The sequence below is a fragment of the Mus caroli genome, unplaced genomic scaffold (assembly GCF_978045245.1).
Source record: "Mus caroli unplaced genomic scaffold, Mus_caroli_1 scaffold_5, whole genome shotgun sequence".
In the NCBI taxonomy this organism is placed as follows: domain Eukaryota; kingdom Metazoa; phylum Chordata; class Mammalia; order Rodentia; family Muridae; genus Mus; species Mus caroli.
In genome coordinates this window covers 91,676,502-91,694,642 of record NW_028227260.1, presented here as the reverse complement: position 1 = coordinate 91,694,642, position 18,141 = coordinate 91,676,502, and the positions used below count along the sequence as shown (strand labels likewise).

Genomic DNA, 18,141 nt, shown 5'->3' with positions numbered 1-18,141 from the left:
GGTAAGATGTGCTGTCAGCTCTAACACAGCCTGAAGTCACCTAGGTAGGGTCTCAGTGAGTCACTTCTCACATTAGATTGGCCTGTGGGTGTCTGTGGGGAGTGTCCTGTTTGATAATTGACATAGGAAGCCCCACCCATCATGGATTGGGTTCTTGGGTTGGATGAAAGCTTTATGCTTCTGGTTCCTGCTCTAACTTTCCTCTCAGATGGCCTGTGACAGCAAAGTGAAAGCCAAGTAGCCAAGTTAACCCTTTCCTACCCTCAGTCCCTCTTAGTCATTGTTTTATCACAACAGAATCAAAGCTCACCAGCAAGTAATCAAGATGTTTGATAAGATATCTGATGTCAGTTAACTCAGACCATAAGGTTGTGCTTAGATGGACTGTAGATGCAGGTTGATAGTAGAATATCAGAGGATGCTAAAACTGTGATGACAACTTGAGGGTGGAATTTACAAGGAAAGTATATGCTAAGAGGTGGTGCCCTAGGTGGGACCTTCAATAATACCGTCAATACTATGTATGTATGCATGTATGTTATCATTATCTATCAGTCAGTCATCTATTATCTAGCTATTTAACCTATCTATCCAACCATCCATCACCTTTCTACCATCTATTGTCCTTCCATTCATGATCTATCATCTATATTATCTACCTACATCTATCTACTATCATCTACATATACTATCTATCTATCTATCTATCATCTATCTATTTATCTATCATATATCATGCAAGTAATTCCCACCCAACTACCACAAGGTTTTCATCCAGAAACATCATTGCTCTCCAGGGGTACGAAGCAAATGTCTACAGAGCACTCTGACTATAAGCCCCGGATGAGAGGCTTCTTCTCTCAGCACCCACAGTAGGGCACCCAAAGACACTGGACCTTTCAAGAGTGCACAGTGCAGCTCACTCCAGACTTCATTTCTTGTTATACCTCTATGTGCAAATACCTCTGACATAAAGGAAGGAAAGCACAGGTGAAGGGTCATGGTCTGCATGTAGAGCACAAACTTGTAGAGCACAAACTTTCTGTGTCAAATTGACAGTACACCCTCATCTTGTCCATGGTGGATGGAGTTCTATGTCAATCATCAATTAGAACACTCATAGACATGTTCACAAGCTGGACTGATGTGGGAAATCCCTCAGTGAAACCATTCCCAGGGGATTTTGGGTTGTGCCAATTGATAGTTGAAGCTTATCACACATTTTTCCCTGTCCTGGGAATAGTGCCATGCACAGTAGGCTGAGCCTAATATTGACTCTTGTTAAAACCATTTGTAAGTAAGTTCAGATTTTTGCAGCAAAGTAAGCTGAGATTTTCATCAGCCGTTTGAAGCCTTTCCCACTATGCTGGGCATCCCATGTTTCCTCAAGACAGACTACTCCATGTTCATAGGCAACATGCACAAGTTGGATGGATGACCTCACAAGTGTTCACAGTTAAAGGACAGAGTATAAGGCTTTAAAGGCCTTAAGTAGCATGCATATCATCCTTTGAAGTTCAAAGACCTGCTAAGTTGTGTTCCTATAGCTGGACAGATACACAGTGTGCTCTGCCATGCTGTGAGTACAGCATGCAGGCCAAGTGCAAATCTCTATAGCACTAAGTCACTTTGACATAGTTTTTAACCCACCTGCTGAATCCTGTCAATGCAAGATAAAGAAAGCAAAAAAAAGAAAAGATTCCTTTAAGGCATGTGTAATTACACAGTGGTGGATAGAATTGTCCAGTCTGACTTAGCTAAGCACTCAGGATTCTTTCTGCCAGAATTCCTGTATTAAATGTCTGCATACCTAGGACCTTGGGACATAGCTGTGTGGAGATTGGTCTTTTTTTTTTTTTTTTTTTTTTTTTTTTTTTTTTTTTTTTTTTTTTTTTTTTGGTTTTTTCGAGACAGGGTTTCTCTGTATAGCCCTGGCTGTCCTGGAACTCACTTTGTAGACCAGGCTGGCCTCGAACTCAGAAATCCGCCTGCCTCTGCCTCTGATTAAAGGCGTGCGCCACCACGCCCGGCGAGATGGGTCTTTAAATGGGGAAACTGGGGTAGAATGAGGTCTTTGGGGTAGACATGACCTAACAGGACTGGGTCCTCATAAGGAGAGGAGACTGGGACACACTCACAGAGCGATGAGCCTCAGTTGGTGCTGTGGCTGAGAGGAACATACTTTGGCTAATTTTGAAGTCTCTGTAGAATTTATGTTCCCTGTGTTTCAAATATTAAAAATACATATTTATTAGTATCTTATTTACATAGTTATTTGTGTGTATGTGTCCCAAAATTAGAATTACAGATGACTGTGCACTGTGAGTGCTGGGAACCAAACCCAGGTGCTCTGCAAAAGGAGCAAGTACTCTTAACCTGATCCTTCGCTACAGCCTGATGCTCTAGTTTCAACACTATTCTAATGAATTTTGACTATAGTGCACTTATGTAATGTTCTGACAGCATAGAATACTCTAGAATAGTATGACAATTGTGCAGTGGTGTTTCAATAACAACATGCTGAATAATTTACCCTCCCTGAAACTCCCTCGGCTTTCTGTGTCCTGGGCCAACAGGAAGCCTTGTCTCAAACACTTTAAATTAAGGAATGACAGCAGATTCTCAGATCTCCACATGCATATGCCCATATGGGCCTTCACATACTATATATGTATATAAGTATTTTTATATACATCTATATTTCTCAAATTCAAAGAGGGATTTAATATTGTAAAAAAAATCACCAGTTGTTTTATATGAATATCAAATGAATAATTAGTTTACTCTGTCACCTTGACTAGAAGCCGTAATAAAAGACCCAGGTCTTGGACTTTTACATAACATAAGCAATGTTTGGGTATAAACATTGAAGAGACTGTTAGAATCATGGCTCCTGGTCAGGTCACACAAAAAGTAGTTGTTATAAAAACTCTTAAGTTGAGGGTTGAGGTATGGACCAGAATTTAAGAACACTTGCTGCTCTTAAAGATGTAAATTGGATTCCAAGCACCCAGTTGAGCAGTGCACAACCACCTGTAACTAAAGTTCCAAGGAAATGTAGTGCTCTCCTGTGGCCTTTGTGTGGTACTGTGCTCATGTGCATGGTCACACACAATAATAAATCAAGACAAAACCTGGATAGTATCTCCCACCTCACACCACTGAGCTACAAGCACTCTATCTACTGAGCTACATACTCTCTAACCACTGCTCTGCAAGCACTCTTCCCACTAAGCTAATCACACACCGTATTAGCTGAGCTGCAAGCACTTTACCCACTGAGCTATAAGCTCTCTAACAATTGAACTGCAAGCATTCCATAAGGTGAGCTATATATAAGTACTCTTCCCTCTAAGCTACAAGCACTGTATTAGCTGAGTTGCAAGCACTCTACCAACTGAGCTGCAAACACTCTATCCACTGAGCTAAAAGCACTCTATCCACTGAGCTACAGCCCTGGCAGCACCCCTACATTGCACTCTTGAGAGAATAACCTTAGGGAGGTGAGGAGGTGGAAAGGAAGGAGCCAGGAACTCACAGTTTAATGAGGAAGGGATGGTTTATTTCCTTCAGGACTGCTTTCTCATTCTGCACATGCTGTTCCTGTTTCAGGCGGATGACATCTGGGATACTCATAATCTTCAAGGCACAGTACTGCCTGCCTGTCTTTTCCTTCACCAGGTTTACACGGCCAAAGGTCCCAGTGCCTTAGGAAGACAATGCATTCAGTCAAGGATCAGGAAAAGGAAACATACCTGAGGAATGGACATCATGCCAATCTGGGGCCTTAAAGATAAATACAGGAAAAGAAACTTAGATGAGCACTTGAGTTCTGTATAGATATTTTTTTCACACACAACTGTCAATCAAGGGAGGCCAGGGAGATGGCTCTGAGGGTAAAGAGCTCGCTTTGGGGAATGGAAGGACAGTCACTCAACAAAGTTTCCTGTGATGTCTGTCCACAAGCATGCTATTGCCTACAACCACAAATATGCACAGTAATAATAATGACTAAAACCTAAAACAAATAATTGCCTGCTATGTGCATTGGAGATTGAAACACAGCCATGGGAAGAGCTGAAATGCTGGACTTGGTGACTCCTGGTGGGGAACTTTGAATACTTGCTCTCTCTGCCTGCTGAGTCTTCCTCTTCCTCTTCTATCTGTCTCTATTGTCTCCTACCTTCTCCCTTCCTCTTCTTCCAAGACTTCCTGCTTCTTCTCTTTCTGAATCTCTCTGCTCCTCCTCCTTTTCTTCCTCCACTGAACTTTCGGCATCCTCTGCCCTTTCATCATCTCTTCCCTATTTCCCTCCTAATTATTCTTCATCTTCCTCCATCTGTATCTCTCCCTATGCCCCCTGTGTTCCTTTTCTCTTCCAGCTCCATATCCATCTTGTCCTCTTTTCCTCTTACTCTTTCTCTTCCATTTCAATCTATATACTAACTCATCCACCCTCACGCACCAACATCCATTCCCCCATTCCTTCATCCATCCCCCACCTCTCTCCCCATTCCAGCCTTTAAACACAGTTGCTTTCTGTCTTATGATGTAGAAAAGTACATTAAAAAATGCAAACCTCATACAATTTCATTCTTTTCTCACCATTAAAAAATATGCACTCACTGATAAGTGAATATTAGCCCAAAAGCTCGGGATACCCAAGTTACAGTTCACAGACCACATGAAGCTCAAGAAGAAGGAAGACCAAAGTGTGGATGCTTCGGTCCTTCTTAGAAGGGGGAACAAAATACTCACGGAACAAATATGGAGACAAAGTGTGGAGCAGAGATTGAAGAAAGGCCATCCAGAGACTGCCCCACCTGGGGATTCATCCCACATACAGTCACCAAACCCAGACACTATTGAGGATGACAAGAACTGCTTGCTGAAAAGAGCTTGATATAGCTGTCTCCTGAGAAGCCCTGCCAGAACCTGACAAATATAGAGGCAGATGCTCAAAGCCAACCATTAGACTGAGCAAAAGGTCTCTAATGGAGGAGTTAGAGAAAGGACTGAAGGAGCTAAAGGGGTTTGCAACCCCACAGGAAGAACAACAATATCAACCAACCAGAAGCCCCCGCCTCCTGAGCTCCCAGGGACTAAACTACCAACCAAAGAGTACACATGGAGGGACTCATGGCTCTAGTTGCATATGTAGCAGAGGATGGCCTTGTCAGGTATCAATGGGAGGAGAGGTCCTTGGTCCTGTGAAGGCTCGATGCCCCAGTGTAGGGAGTGTGAAGGCAGTGAGGTGGGTGTTTGGGTGGAGGAACACCCTCACAGAAGCAGGGAAAGGAGGGATGGGACAGGGGGTTTTGCAGGAGGGGGGACCAGGAAAGGGGATAACATCTGAAACATACATAAAGAAAATATCCAATAAAAAAGGGAAAAAAATACAGAATGCTCCCCACAGCAAGCTAGATCCAGATGCAGGATCAAGAAGGACACACCTACAGCTAGACAGCAGGCCGAACAGCCCAATAACAACAAAAAACATGTTTAGTACTAAAGTTATTTAAAAGGGACAACAGGCATCCTCTGTCACGCCCAGCCTCAAAAACCATTCTTTTTTTACGTCTGCTATCTAAGCTTACAATGAATTAATTGGGATATAAAATAGGTCTTGGGTGCTTAGGGATTTTTGGGGTTTGTTTTGTTTTGTTTTGTTCTTTAAAGAAAAGGTGATGTCTATCAGGAGACACCTGCCACAGATTACACAGGAATGGAGGAGGCATACAGAGTCATAGCCTGAGTGGAAGCCAGGACTAGCCTACAGTGGATCAGATGGATAGAAAGTGTGGGTGAGAATATTTATAGACATTTCAATGAGGAACGGGATAATCAAGCTGAAAATGCTTAAAATAACCTCAGTTTGCTCCAAGCTACCACCCGAACGTCTAGTTCACTGATGTAGGAAATCCTACCCGGAATATGGACATCACCATCCTTTTGCTGGGGTCCTGGATACAGAAAGTAAGCTGAGCCCCAGCATTCCTTCTCTTTGCTCCTGCCTCCATGATGGACCAGCAGCAATCTGAGCCAGAATAATCCCCTCTCCCCTTAAATTCCTATTATCAGGAATTTTGTCACAGCAAAATGAGAAAAGCAAGGGTCTTGACACTGGAACCCTTGCCCGTGCTTCTGATTGGGTGGATCACATGTCACCTTTGTGTTCAAAGTAAGGTAGGTGAAGAGAGACTGTGACAGCTGTACTGCGATGCGCAGTCCACAGGATGACTTCTGCATCAGATGGCTACAGACTTGTTTCCTTCACACTTGTGCCTGAGACTTGTGGGTGCAGAAACAGCTGGTGGTGTTGATTACACAGAGCAGAGCACAGGCTGAGAGAGAAACCTAACACTGTGGAAAAGAACAGTACAGTAGAGTGCCAACTGCCAGAAGCTGTCAGAACAAAGTCAAGCAAAAGTACCAGAAAGTCTCAGGGTAAGGTGCTATTTACTGCCTAGTGGGAGAAACTTAGCTCATTGGGGGCATGCCATTGAAGGAGACACTGGGACTCATCTTCTCTTTTCTATGTGTACTGGCCACTACGTGGTAAGCAGCTCTGCTCTACCACAAGCTCCCATGATGCTCTAAATCTCCACAGGTCCAAACCAACAGAGCCATGGATGGATGCCTCTGACAATACAAGCCACCACAAATCATTCTTCTTTATAATTTTATAATGTCAGAGATCTTGTCACCGCAATGGGAAGCTAGCTAATACACATTCCACACCAATATTCAAAGTCTGTAAAAAAGACTTGTGTTGTCATTGGACCCAAACCTAAGTTGCTTGTCCCTCCTCCTCCACCACCCACAATCCCTTGGTTGTAAGCCATCAACACAACCTACATTCACTCAAATGTATGTTGTATATGCCTATCCGAGTCAATGTCCCAGCATCCCTATGTGATACAAAATCACTCCATCTTTGATGCTTATGCCCCAGCCATTTACACCAGTCACTACAGCAGAGTCCCTTGACCTATAAGGTGACTCAGAGGTCACAGGTCATCAAGGTAACAAACAACACCACCTAAATTCATTGCAAATTACTTTACAGCCCTTATAGATTCCAAGGTTGCCTTCCACAAGGATGAATGGCTTTGCCAATAAGACAAACAAACAACAACAACAAGAACAACAAAAACCCCAAATGACTACCTCAGAGGAAGATCTAATCTACACACATGCTCTACAAATGGCAGTCAAGTGTTCCATACATGGACACCTGTAACCTTTCAGACGTAATTTTCTGTGTCTGACATGGTGAGGAGGAAATGTAAACTTTTATGTGGGTAACAAGGCTCCTGGGGTAGCTGAGGAAGATGTTACATGGAAGTGGCCCAGATACCCAGAACTGGGTTTCAAAATCCAACATGTACAAGCAGGAACAATTGCAGCAGGCTGTGAAGATAGATGCAGGTCCTTTCCTTTTCCCCATCATATTGGGAAATTGTGATTTTTGTCCAAGGTCAATATAGCATCTGATATAGAGGCAGGAAGGATGGGCTAGGGATGCAACTCAGCGCTGGAACTCAGGACTGGCATAAATGAGTTCCTTGGTTGCATTCCCAGCACCTCACACAGCCACCATAAGAGCGGTAACAATCCAATAACAAATTGGAAAAAAATAGAAATGTTTAAAATTTACTCCCACTTAAAACTGTACATAAAATTAGAACACTGGATATATATATTTTTTCTATTTTTGTGTTTCTCTTATACTGGAGTTTTATGTTATCATTTGTGGTATATGTCAACACTGAGTCATAGCACTATTTCTTGCTTTATTTTGACAACATAATTGTATTAAATGGAATATTTACTAATTACATGCAATAAAATAAATGTAAAAAACATAAAAATAGTGATGATACTACTACTAATAAGTTTGCTCTTGGGCTCTGTGTGTAGCAGCTCAATGGCTGGTTACCTAGCATGCATGAGGCACTGGATTCCAGTCCAACCCCCCAAATAATAGATATAATAATAATAAGTGGGTTATTACTGTTATTATTATTACTATTCCCCTCACATTCTAACCCTAGCCTCGGAAAGGAAAATATAAACAGAAGAGTGGACTGGAAACACAACCCAGATAATTCCTGAAGGAGCCAAGTATCAGGTACAGCAGTGTGTCATTAGCTTGGATGGCCTCCCACAGGAAGAGCCAATCTACTAAGCCACAAGCACCCTATCAACAGAATTACAAGCTCTGTATCACTGAGTTCCACCCTCAGCCTCAGGGAGAAATCTTTTTAAAATAAAGGAAGTGTGATGGCATGGTGGTTATTTCAGATAGGAAATAAAACTAAAAGTAGGATATTTAAGTGTAGTATGCATGAAGCCCAGGACACAATCCCAAGCTTTGCATAAATTCAGCCTAGTAGGGTAGGCTTTAATCCTAGCACTTCTAAAGTAAGGCAGAAGGATTAACTGTGGTTTGAGGGCAGCCTGGAATACACAGTGAGTTCCAGGAAAGCTTGAGCTACTCTGGGAGACTCTGGAAAGAAAAAGGGAGAACAGAGGAGACTTAAGAGAGAGTAGGAGATTTTCTTAATGTGAGCGAGGCTCTATATTCAACGCCCAGCACTTCAAAAATAAAATGAAATGAAAATGTCAATACAGAGAACGCCTAAGGATGCATAAGTCCTCAAGAGAATGAAGGTGCTGTCCTTAGTGTGTGGTTAGACTAAGACTAGAGCACCCAGGCTCTAAATGAGATCGATTCAAGAAGCTTTGGCCTGCGTGACTGATGCTGTGACTTCCTGCTCTCCTTTTGGGTGATGTCCCTGTAGGAAAATCATCCTGAAACTCACTCTAGGACCACCAGTGGCTCAGGACAAGTGCCTCTCAGAGAGAGAGGGAGAGGGAGAGGGGGAGGGAGAGGGAGAGGGGGAAGGGGCAGGGGGGAGGGAGGGAGGGAGAGAGAGGGGGAGGGAGAGAGGGGGGTTATCACTCTTGGTGATTCAGGATGAGGATGCTAAGGGCTGAGCAGGAAATGGACAGACACACAGACAAGGTTTAGGGGTTGAGAAGGAGGACAAGACAGGTTCTTTATACCATCAGGAGAAAACAGTCAAGAAAAGAAACCTGAAAGAATATATCAAGGCAGTGAACAATTCAAGGTAGCTGCTTTGATGGGTTTCTAGATGGTTAAGAAGGTCCAGGGTGGGTGGCATTCAAATGGCAAAGGTTTCGTGCTATTCAAGATGGCATACATAGCTTCAAGGCAAAATGGCACAGGTTAGGTGGAATTTAAGATGGCTCAGGGTGGGTGGGGTTCAAGATGGCCCAGATAGGTTCAGTCAGGATGACATAGAACAGGAGACATCCAAGGTGGCACAGAGTGGGTAGGCTCACCTGTTATCCTTTGTCCAAGGGTGGAAATATGAGGTACAGGTCCATCAGCCCTCTACTCCCCATCTCCTGCAGGCCTCAAAGAAGACCCTCCCAACCATGTCCTGCTCCTGGGTGTTCCAGACATCCTGTGGTCATATCCCTCCAACCCATGATCCTTTAGTTTCTGCTGGAGTGGATGCCTGGTTTGAATGACAGTGAAGCCCCATCTCATAAACCACAATGAATTAGAAGGTAACACTCAGGGAAGTGATGACATGGTGGGAGGCATTGTGCACAGAATTCCACCTTTAGGGACTTTGCAAGAGCACAACCAAGTGTACTATGGGTGAATACAATCTCTCCTCTGCACAATAGGACTGGTCTAGAAAGAGGCAGAGGCTGGCCTTGTTCAACGTGGGTGGGTATATACAAAGTGTATATCTGCATATTCATGAATGTTAATGCAACTCCCACAGCCTACACCATTACTAATGACTAGGGTTGTATGGTGGTGAGAGTGGGCCTTCCAGGGGAGATGACTTCATGGAGGCAAAAGCATGACATAGTTGCTCTCCTTACATCAATAGGGATGAACGCTGGTGACTTGGCGATATTAATGGGTAATTGATTTCTTTTCCCTTTTAAGCACTCTGGGTCCCCACCCATGCATAGGATTCTTCTTCCTCAATGATCTGGACTTTAAGTGTCTCCTAGATAGTTCTAAATTTGTATTAATGTCACTATGCACTACCAGATGGCATCAATGTATCTCAGATGCCAACTCCCCCACCCCCCACAGGACCCTCAGTAATTCCTCTCTAGTGTAAAAGACACTAGCCTGTAATGATCTGTCAGAGCATCTGACAGCTGCTCATGTGACCCTTCATCTAAAGAGAATGTTCCCATCCAGACAGACTGGAGATCTTCTGCCCTTGTAAGACTGAAGATTTAGTACTGGCTTTCCATAAGGCAGCAGGCCATGGAAGCACTGAACAGTAAACTGAGGCACAGGACACAAGAGATCAAAGCTGAGTACAGGGAAACAAGACTACATTAGACTTGCTGGACAGAGGGGGCCTGTTCAGCAAATTTAGATCTGAGATTCACTGAGTTACAAGCACTCTGTCCACTGAGCTACAAGCACTCTACCCACTTAATTCTACCCACTGAATGCAAGCATTGTACTGAGCTACAAGCACTCTACCCAGTGAGCTATAAATACTCTGTCTACCGAGTCACATGTACTGTAATCACAAGCAGTCTTCCAATCAAGTTGTAAGCACCATCCCAACTAAGCTATAAATACTGTACCCACTGAGTCACATCCCCAGCCTGGAATGTTTTCTACTTGAGTCTCCTAATGAATGGAGAAATGAGCTTTAGGTCAGAGACAAAAGCATCAACACATTTCCTGGAGAACGCAGTGTGTGCTGGGGACTAGGAATGCAGGAGTTGTCTTTGTGTGTGAGTATGTGTGTGTGTGTGTGTGTGTGTGTGTGTGTTAGAGAGAGAGAGAGAGAGAGAGAGAGAGAGAGAGAGAGAGAGAGAGAGAGAGAAAGAGAGTACACAGGTGTTCCATGTTAATTTGGAGAGAGAGAGAGAGAGAGAGAGAGAGAGAGAGAGAGAGAGAGAGAGAGAGAGAGAGAGAGAGAGAGAAAGAGAGTACACAGGTGTTCCATGTTAATTTGGGTGGTATGTACTTGTTAGGCACCTGCAGTTCAAGACCAGCCTGGTCTACACAGCAAGTACCTGGACAGCCAGAGCTACACATGGAGGCCCTGTCTCAAACACCCCCAAAACTCCGTTTGTCATAGACACCATCTAAATGTATGTGAGGGCTCAGTGAAGAGAGCGCTTGTAGCTCAGTTATGTGTGTATATATATGAAAGGATGAATGGGGGAGAGGGGAGGCTGATGTGTGTTCTCAGGTCCTTCTAAAAGATTCGGAGGGAACAGGGTCATGGTAAGGAAAAGGTGAAGAAGTTGGAGGATTTCAGGACAAGGAAGCTCCCAAGATGTCTCATGAGGTCTATTCTAGGGACACAGTGGGGCAGTAAGAGGGCTCAGCAGACCAACGGGCTTGTTGCCAAGTCTAAGAACTTCAGTTTGATACCATGGACTTACTTGGCAAAACAACAGACTTCTAAAAGTTGAACCTTGACCCCACACTTGTGCTGCCCCCTCCCCTCGTTCACACAGTAAATAAGTAAATTTAAAAATTAACAAAAGAGCCAGGTGTGGTGGCACAGATATTTAATCCTAACATTTTGGGAGGCAGAGGCAGGAACATCTCTAGGAGTTAGAGACCCAGAGCTATGGAGAGGGTCCTTGTTTTCAAAAACAAACAAACACACACAAAAAAGGACGAAGAAGAAGGAAGGAAGGAGAAAAGAACCAGCTAAGGTGCCGAGATGGGGCGTGGGGGGAGAGGGCGAGAAAGACAGACAGAAAGAAAAGGGTGGAGAACCAGTTGAGGTGCCAAGTGCCTGTGAATGAGTCCCTGAAGTCTCAGCACTGGGGAAGCTAAGACAGGAGGATTGTTGGCATCTACAGTCAGCTTGGGCTATGCAGTGACTTTCAGGTCAATGTCTCAAGCATATAGAGGGCAGTCCCCATTCCCAGCACCCCATCTGTGGTGGAGTGAGGCTCGGTTCCCAGCACTCAGAAAGAGGGGGAGGCGGAGAATGTGTAGTTTAAGGTCATCCTGGCTACACAGTGATGGAAAGGCCAGCCTAGAATACAACATGATACATAAATAAACGACATTCATTCAAGAAGCTCAGTTTCCCTCAAAAGTCAATCAAAAGCCAAGATGCGGCGAGTGTCAGCCAGCCTCCAAGAGGGAACCAGGATCAAACTCGCAAGACCTTTTTAACCACAGGCTTTATTTTTTAAAACATCTCACCTGCTCAGCTGAGAAAGTGTTTATTGTCCCTCAGCCTGGCCCTGAACCCTGACTTGACTTCCACACCAGGGTGAACACAGAAGTCTCTAGAATCTCTGCTCACAGCTGATCGGAGGACGCCAATCCCTCCCTCTGTCCTTCCTCCATCCTCCCGGAACACTTTCCTAATCATCAACACACCAGGTACAACTGTCCTAGCGACCAAGGTTGCTGAGAAGCCCGGGAGTCCTGGGCTTCAGACTTGGGAAGCTGGCGCCCTTGATTCGCAAGATCCTAGCCCCCCTCCCCAGTACTCCGGCACGTTTGGGGATCTACCGGCTTCCCTAGCAACTTTCGGGGTCACGAAGTACCAAGTTTGGAGCCACTAAAGAAAAAACGAGACCCGGGCGCACAATAGATGCTGGGAAAACGTCCCCGAAGGGTCCCTTGGGGGTCACGCGTCCCCTCGAGTCCCGCCTGGGGTCTACAGTGCGGAGGCTGGATGCGATCCCGAGAAATCTTGGGCATGAGCGGGTGCGCAAGCGCCAGGGAGGCCGGGCGTGGTGTCCCAAGGGTGGCTAGCACCCCAGTAGGGAGCCACCAAGTCCCTAAGGTGAAGTCACCCTCCTGAAAGCTCTGTGACGTGGGGCTGCCCCGTTTCCGGAGGCCCAGTAATGAGAGTGTGGGAGACAGAAATCCGAGGGTCGCTCCCAAGCCGCGTCCCCATACACAAGTTCTCACTCAGTTCTCACTCACCCACGGTGGCTATGGTGTCCCAATCTTGTAACGAGTGCCCCGCCTTCTGTGACGATGTCCTGGTTTTGGGGTCCGCGGCGGGCGCCGCAGCGGGCGCCGCAGCGGGCGCTGAGACCTTGGTCTTCACGGGGTCATGGTCTCTGGCCGCAGTATCTTTTTCGGTCGCCGCGGCACCAGCGGGCGGCTCCATGGGGCGGGGGACGCACGGTGTGACAGCGGCGCAACGGCAGCCTGGGCATCAGCAGTGGGCTCGCACGCGTGTTCCGGAGCCCGCGGCCGAGAGGACAATGGAAGCACACTCAGCGGGGCTCAGAGCGGTGGGAGGGGCTCATGGAAGTCGCCCGAGGGCTCCACGGACGTGCGTGGGGTCCGCGGGACCGGAGCCAACCGCAACCCTCTTCATTCCCGGCGGAAGCCGGCTGGGCGGCGACCGGCTTGTGACGGCGGGGGAGAGGGGTGTCTGGATGACGCGAGGGGAGGAGCCTTCACCTCGCTCCGCCTTGTTGCGTAACCGACGGGGAGGAGCCCAGACGTTGGCCCCACCCTGCCTATTGTTACTCACCCGCCGGGTCCACGCCCATGTGATGTACCTGCACCAAAGTAAAAGTAATGGAGGGGGCTGCACTGGGGCCACGGGGTCCAGCTTGACACACACACACACGCACACACACCACGGGTCCAGCTTCTCTCTCTCTCTCTCTCTCTCTCTCACTCACACACACACACACACACACACACACCCCCGCATGCCTGGTTCCTCCCCCTTGGCAGGAAGCGGGAAGGAAGAGGTGCAGGAACTTCCGGCTGCTGCCTGGATATTTACCAGCAGAGCCTGAGCAGTGGGTAAAGGCACCAGAAGGAGTCCGGGTGGGGTACGGTTTATTGAACTCCTGGTGTTCTGTAGTCCCCGAGTGCCGCCCTCCCGAAAGCCCGGGCTCTCAGTGGCCCTGCAGCACCTGCTGATCCTGAACCCAAGGGCTCCTGAGTAGACAGGGTTTCCAGGGACTTGTTATGCGGCTTCAAACAGGCCTGGGCTCGCAGGGAGTGCTGAGAACTGGGTGCTTTACAGACCGCAGCCACCACCTGCAAGGTGAGGGCGGTGGTTCCCTGAGCCTGGAATGCAAAGAATGCGGTCTCCAGGCTGCTCAGAGCATGCGCACTGCACTGCACCGCTCCTAGCTTTTGAGGCACTGGGTCCTAGGAGACACGGGCCAATAGGGCCCCAAGTCAGGAATGAAGTGGGGACCATCCATTCGGAACCAGGTGCCCTGATGATGCCCGTAGGTGGCAAGTGCACTGACCTTGGCAACAAGAAAGTCTGCTGGCTTCTTTATTTATTATTTTTTTATTGTTTCACATTGAGAACATTTTCTCATTCAATAAACACATGCTAGGACCTGATACTCCACTAGTCAGAATGCACAGAGCCTGCTATTATTTTGAGTTTGGTTACACTATGACAAAATTGTAGCCTGATCCCAGACCTTAGTAGACCCCCAGACTTTATACAGCTGACTCAATGATGGAAGTACCATTCAGGTTGTAACACTCAAAATGAAGACAGCACCACCTACCAAAACTAAAAGACCTAGTCCATCAAAGCCCTTAGTTCTGGGAAAGTTTCTAAATCTACTAAGCTTGCATTTTGGCTTCTGTAGTTCCACTTCTGGCTAATTGTTCTTGTTAAAACATGTCAACCTAGAACATAGTTTCTGTTTTAAAAGCTCACCCTGAGAAAGGCTTAGGGTACACTTGGAACCCAAGTACCCAAATGTAGTCTCTGTCTGGCTAATAAAGAATTTCTATTGCCTCAAACCCATGTCCATGCAGTCTTTGGTAAATATCTCACAACAAAAAGCATTTATTCAACTCTGCAAACATTGACCTTCTGATAAGACAGATACTCTATGAGAATGGGTGCTCTAGCAATTAGGATCTGAGTTCGAATCTCTAAACCCACATGAAGCATATATACATCTACCTAAGGCAGGAGGATGGCCAGAATTGTTCCAGTGTGCTCATCTGCCCACCTCCTTCTGTGTGTGCACATTACCACTCACCCTAGGGTCTGCCATTGCCCTGACAGGTATCATCCTCCAGAAACCCAGGGTGAAGGGTGATGTCAGGCTGAGCACCCAGGGAGTGCTGCAGACTCAGTATCTAGGGCTGCTCCACTGTGATTGTGATTTCTCCTCCCCCTTGTCACATAGTGGGTCTCTTTTTTCATGCTTTGCTCTCTGCAGTCTTGTTTTGTTCCCACATAGACATCACTTAGTCCCCACAATCTTGTGGACTCAGGCCTCTTGAATTGGGTGCTCTGCTGACATCATCTGCTTGATGATTGCTGATCACATGGCTTCAGGGCCTCAGAGGGTGAACACTGGTGGAGCTGGGAGGTCACAGCACTTGCACATGCACCTGAAAGCAGCATGTGCTTTGGCCTGAAAAAAGGTCGTGACCCCGTGCATTATTTATTGGCACCTCAAACTCTGACAGGCAGAGCTGGTTTGTTAAAAACCAACTGTCACTGATAACTGAAGTGAACTGCCTCAGACACAGCACAAAGGATTCATGGTGACAAGGAATCTGCTCCTACCAGGTAGAAATACAGAAAAATAAATGAAAGGAAACATGGTCAGTCGAAGGTTGGATATGGGGCTAGGGATGGGGCTCAGTAGGTAGAGTGCTTATTGTTGAGTACTTGTGACTCATTGAGTAGAGTTCTTCTAGCTCAGACGGTAGAGCAATGGGAGCTTGTTTGGTAGAGTATTAGACCCAGGATGGCCCAGAGTGAATGACATCCAAGATGACCCAGGGTGGATCAGATCTAAGATGGTGCAGGTTGGGTTGAATCTAAGGGTGGGATCCAAAATGGCACAGAGCGGGTGTGCTGCAAGATGGTGCAGGCACTCTTAGGTAGCACACAATGTATGAGGCTTCCTTGTCAGGCCCCAGGGAGGATTCTTTAAGTCCCTTCCAGCTCCTGAGTGACTCATGGGTGGCCCCTTTTCTCCTCATGGGTGGCTGGGTTTCTCTTCCCTATCAGTGATTTTCGGGAAAATGCTGCTGCTTTCTGCCCTTTGTTCAGTTCCTATATTTGGCAGTGACATTGCAAGTGAGCTTCAGAGGGTTCTTGTTTTCAAATAAAAGTCGTGTTCTTTGCTGTTGGTCAGGGAGTTTGTCACAGCAACAGGCAAGAAATCGAAACACAATCAGTGAGGCTTTTGTCAAATGCAGGAATTCTTCAGCCTCAGCTTCTTAAGAGAGGCTGAAGATTCTTAAGATTCCAGATGTGTGCTAGTACACCCACCTGAGTGCTATCTGAAAACATTAAAAACATCGGGTCTGACGGCTGGGTCTGTAAAGGCACTTGCATCATGCCTAATGGCCTGAGTTCAGTCCTTGGACTCACAAAGCTAAGAGAACTGAACTGATGACCCCCCTGCATGCTAGGTATGCACCCTACAAACTGAGCATACTAGCTGGTTTTGTGTGTCAACTTGACACAAGCTGGAGCTATCACAGAGAAAGGAGCTTCAGTTGAGGAAATGCCTCCATGAGATCCAGCTGTAAGGCATTTTCTCAATTAGTGATCAAGAGGGGGAGGGCCCAGGTATCCTTGGGTTCTATAAGAAAGCATACTAAGCAAACCAGGGAAAGCAATCCAGTGCACAGCACCTTTCTTTGGCCTCTGCATCAGTTCCTGCCTCTAGGCTCCTGCCCTGTGTGTTCCAGTGCTGACTTCTTTTGGTGATGAGCAGCAACATGAAAGTGTAAGAAGAATAAGCCCTTTCCTCCACAACTTGCTTCTTGGTGTTTTACTGCAGCAATAGAAACCCTAACTAAGACACTGAACTACAAGCACACTACTTACTAATCTTCAAGCACCCTTTCCACTATTGAACACCTTATCCTAGTAGCTATAAGCATTTTTGCCACTGAGCTGTAAGCACTACCTAGTGAGTATAGCCTAGCTCCAAATAGCCTCTGAAAGGTGAGATATGAATCTTCTGTAGACTTAAAAACTATGTTTAAGAAGGGTTTGTGGGTTTGTTGTAGTGTCCATAGATGCATCTTGTCAACAAAGCATTTGGGGTTTTTTGTGGTCAGTTAAGTGATTGAAGAGGAGGTGGGTGGAGCTCAAGTGCTCTGGTAAAAGTAAGAACTTGCTTTCAGTGAGGGATCAAGTTACGTGTGTGTGTGTGTGTGTGTGTGTGTGTGTGTGTGTGTGTGTGTGTGTATGGTGGGGGTTGTGTTGTAGTAGGGCTTCAGTCACAGGTGCCAGTGGAAACCAAAACAGCCAGGAAGGTTAAAGCTTCAGAGTTTATGTCACTGGAAGTTGGATCTATTTTCTAAAAGTCAGAAGTCATTGACCATGGAGATCTGGATGCTGAAGTTGTGGAATTTATAAGCCTCCTTGTGGGTGCTAGGAACTGAATTTGGGTTGTCTGCAAAGGCAGGTCATACTTGAAATTGCCAAGCTGTCTCTCTAGCCCCATAAATACTTTTATTATATTCATTCATTCATTCATTCACTCATTTGTTTCGTGTCTAGAAACTTCCTGCTTTTACAAGTCTGCATATTAACTATTTCATGACTGGATGGGCACCTGTTGTTTCCTTTTAGGTCCATGGATTATCCCTGCTTTACTATGATATGAATTCACCTGGGACAATCCTTGAAGACACTCATACATATCCCCTAGTCTCAGATCCTCTGTGAAGCTCTAGTTTTCAGGGTCACAGCATGGAGCTCAGCAGAGTAAGTTTCCCTTGGGCAGCAACCTTCTCTGTGGCAACTCTATCTCCTTTTCATGACTCAGTCTCCATCTCTGCAGATACCACCTTGGTTTCTCGTGAAAAATAGCTGCAGATTTTCTTTTCTTTTCTTTCAGGTGGACTACTTGGTGGCTGCAGGCCAGGGTCAAGGACTATAAACTAAGTAAACTTGGGAAATTTTACAGACCCTCACTTAAAAATTTGCTAAAAGGTGCATATTGCATGCCTGTGAGGCCAGCGCTTAGGAAACTGAGACAGAGGGATTTCTGTAAATTCTAGGTCAGCCAAGGCTGCATGGTAAGACCTTGTCTCAAGACAGAAAAATAAAACAAAGCAAAACACCCAAATCCCTAAAGAACACTACATGAAAT

The 18,141-nt window shown here is 46.0% G+C and overlaps 1 protein-coding gene across 1 annotated transcript in view; it reads right to left on the bottom strand.

Annotated features, from left to right (window-relative positions):
* The window catches only part of Prkx (protein kinase cAMP-dependent X-linked catalytic subunit), a 35,935-nt gene extending 22,371 nt beyond the window's left edge, over positions 1 to 13,564 (bottom strand). Inside the window, exons 1-2 of the mRNA XM_021152939.3 lie at positions 12,992 to 13,564; positions 3,539 to 3,707 (exon numbers count right to left, since the gene is read on the bottom strand). Coding sequence (XP_021008598.1) covers positions 3,539 to 3,707; positions 12,992 to 13,181 — 359 coding nt within the window. The 5' untranslated portion in view covers positions 13,182 to 13,564. The remainder of the gene's footprint in view (positions 1 to 3,538; positions 3,708 to 12,991) is intronic.
* Between the last annotated feature and the right edge of the window lie 4,577 nt (positions 13,565 to 18,141).